Genomic DNA, 2,549 nt, shown 5'->3' with positions numbered 1-2,549 from the left:
CAGATGGCAGTCAATTTCCTGACATCGGGCATTGTTAAATCTAGACATGGGCTACTCATAGAGGAAATTTTTGAAAAAAGGCCAAAAACCCTTCAAGATGCATTTCAGATTATTGAACATGATGCTTCAAGAAGCAGTAAGCTGTATACAATCCACTCGACGGTCGTAAAGATATGACCGACACCGTAGCTATAGCCCGCGATCTCCCGCGCGTGAAAGACGCCGAGAACGTCGCCAATCTCCACTTTCGCATACAACTGACCACCCTCCGAGGGATAGAAGAGAAAGGGATTGGCAACCCCGTCGTCGACCTGAGCTATCCTCTCCATACCAGTCTCGCTACTTCTTTCCTCTCCTACCTAGTCGAGCCTCTTACGATCCTCTCTCTTATTATACGATACCACTGGGCTTCCTCAACACTTCTTCGAGAACAGCCAATCCGGCCTCCAAGCTCCAGATATTGTGATTATCATGAAGACACCGGCCATACAACAGATCAATGCTTTTAGCTCAGCAACCTCATTGAGGGAAAAATTCGTCGAGGACAGCTTGTCCACTATGTGCAACATTATGATGCGCCAAGGCATCACCATCGAGATGAGGACGACCGAGTCATCGACGTCATCTTTGGCGGTATCATGCTTTCTCTCGAATGGACATCGGAGATCGAAGACTTGAAAACTCTCGAATGCCTTTGTATGGATTCACAGGTAATGAGGTCCATGTGGTAGGAACTATTGACATGTTAGTACTTTTTGGCTCTCCACCGTGTCAAGTTTGGAAGATGGTTAAGTTCCACGTGATCAGTGCCTCCTCTAGCTTTAACGCCATATTGGGGCGGACAATAATCACTACACTTCGAGCTATAACGTGTATCTCCCAATTGAAAATGAAATTCCCCACAGACTTTGGCGTAGGAGAAATGATCGGTGACCAGGCAACAGCAAGACAGTGCTACTTAACCACATTGTCTCCAAAGAAAAAGATGGATGAGGAACTAGAAGTCAATCAAGTGCTTGATATCGACCCCAGATCCCTCGTTGACCTTCCTACCAACAACTCTTGTTCTCCTATCGAGGAGACCGAGGAAATTGAAGTGTTTGAAGGGAACTCTGAGAAAACTACAAGGATCGGCAAAAATCTTCCTGAGCCGTTAAAGAAAGATATCACGTGCCTTATTCGTGAGTTCGCTGATATCTTCGCCTGGGATCCCAAAGACATGCCAGGAATCCCCGAGATAATTGCACGACACTCCCTTCACGTCAACAAAGACATCACGCCGATACGGCAGAAATGTCAAATATTCTCTGACAAAAAGAAGGCAGCTATTGATCAAGAGATCGATCGACTTCTCGAGGATATGTTCATCGAGCCCGTCCAGTTCCCTACATGGATTTCCAATGTCGTTTTAGTTAAGAAAAACAATGGGAAGTGACGAATGTGCGTTGACTACTCGGATGTCAATAGAGCTTGTCCTAAAGATTTTTACCCACTCCCAAACATCGATCAGCTGATCGACACCACAACAGGTAACGAGCTTGTTTCCTTTGTGGATGCATTTTCGGGATACAACCAGATAAAAATGGATTGTCATGATTGGGAACAAACAGCATTTATTACTCATAGGGGAGTCTTCGGATATCGAGTTATGCCCTTCGGCCTGATTAACGCCGGTGCGACTTTTCAATAGATGATGGATACGATATTTGGATCGCAGATTGGGAGGAATATGCTAATCTATGTGGACAACATAATAACTAAATCTAAGCTTGCTGTTAATCACTCTCTCGATCTCCGTGAGACCTTCGAGAATGCTCAAAGCCACAATTTGCATCTTAATCCTAGCAAATGCTCCTTCGGACTTACCTCTGGCAAGTTTCTGGGATTTTTGGTTACACAGAGAGGGATCGAGGCCGACCCCGCACAGACAAAGGCAATTCTAAAAATGGAGGATCCAAAATCCATCAAAGATCTTCAAAAGCTAACAGGATGTATATCAGCTCTTCGGAGATTTATGCCCCAATCATCCAAAAGGTGCCTCCCATTCTTTGCCATCATAAAAACGCCTCAAGATCAACATCCTTCAAATGGAACAATTAGTGCAAATCCAGTTTCGCAGAGCTCAAGGCATTTTTGACAAATCCTCATATCCTCACTCGGCCTGTCCCAGGTGAGGCTTTGTGTGTATACCTCTCGACCTCCGATGATACGGTGGCAGCCATCCTCGTTCGGTTCGACGAAGGAAATGAAGTTCCAGTTTACTATATTAGTCACTTGTTGCGAGATGCTGAGACTCAATACCCACAGGTTGAAAAACTCGTATACGCCCTGATCATCGCAAGAGGGAAGCTTCGACATTACTTCCAAGCAAGGGAAATCCACGTACTGACAAATCAACCTCTCAAGAGAATATTGCACAAGCATGACATGACAGGAGGGCTCGCGACATGGACCATTGAATTAAGCCAAATTTATATCGAGTACAAGCCCCGAACCGCTATAAAGGCTCAAGTCCTCTCAGATTTTGTGGCAGAGTGCCAATTCAGGGC

General features: G+C 45.3%; 1 protein-coding gene across 1 annotated transcript; it reads left to right on the top strand.

Moving 5' to 3' along the window:
- The first annotated feature begins 652 nt into the window (after nucleotides 1–652).
- On the top strand, nucleotides 653–1,435 carry LOC141691760 (uncharacterized). The gene has a single exon (XM_074496518.1). It carries the CDS (start codon nucleotides 653–655, stop codon nucleotides 1,433–1,435), a length of 783 nt encoding a protein of 260 aa, XP_074352619.1.
- Nucleotides 1,436–2,549: the final 1,114 nt, after the last annotated feature.

Source organism: Apium graveolens, chromosome 10 (assembly GCF_009905375.1).
Source record: "Apium graveolens cultivar Ventura chromosome 10, ASM990537v1, whole genome shotgun sequence".
In the NCBI taxonomy this organism is placed as follows: Eukaryota; Viridiplantae; Streptophyta; class Magnoliopsida; order Apiales; family Apiaceae; genus Apium; species Apium graveolens.
The sequence above is the reverse complement of the archived record's forward strand: the minus strand, read 5'-3'. Positions and strand labels throughout refer to the sequence as shown.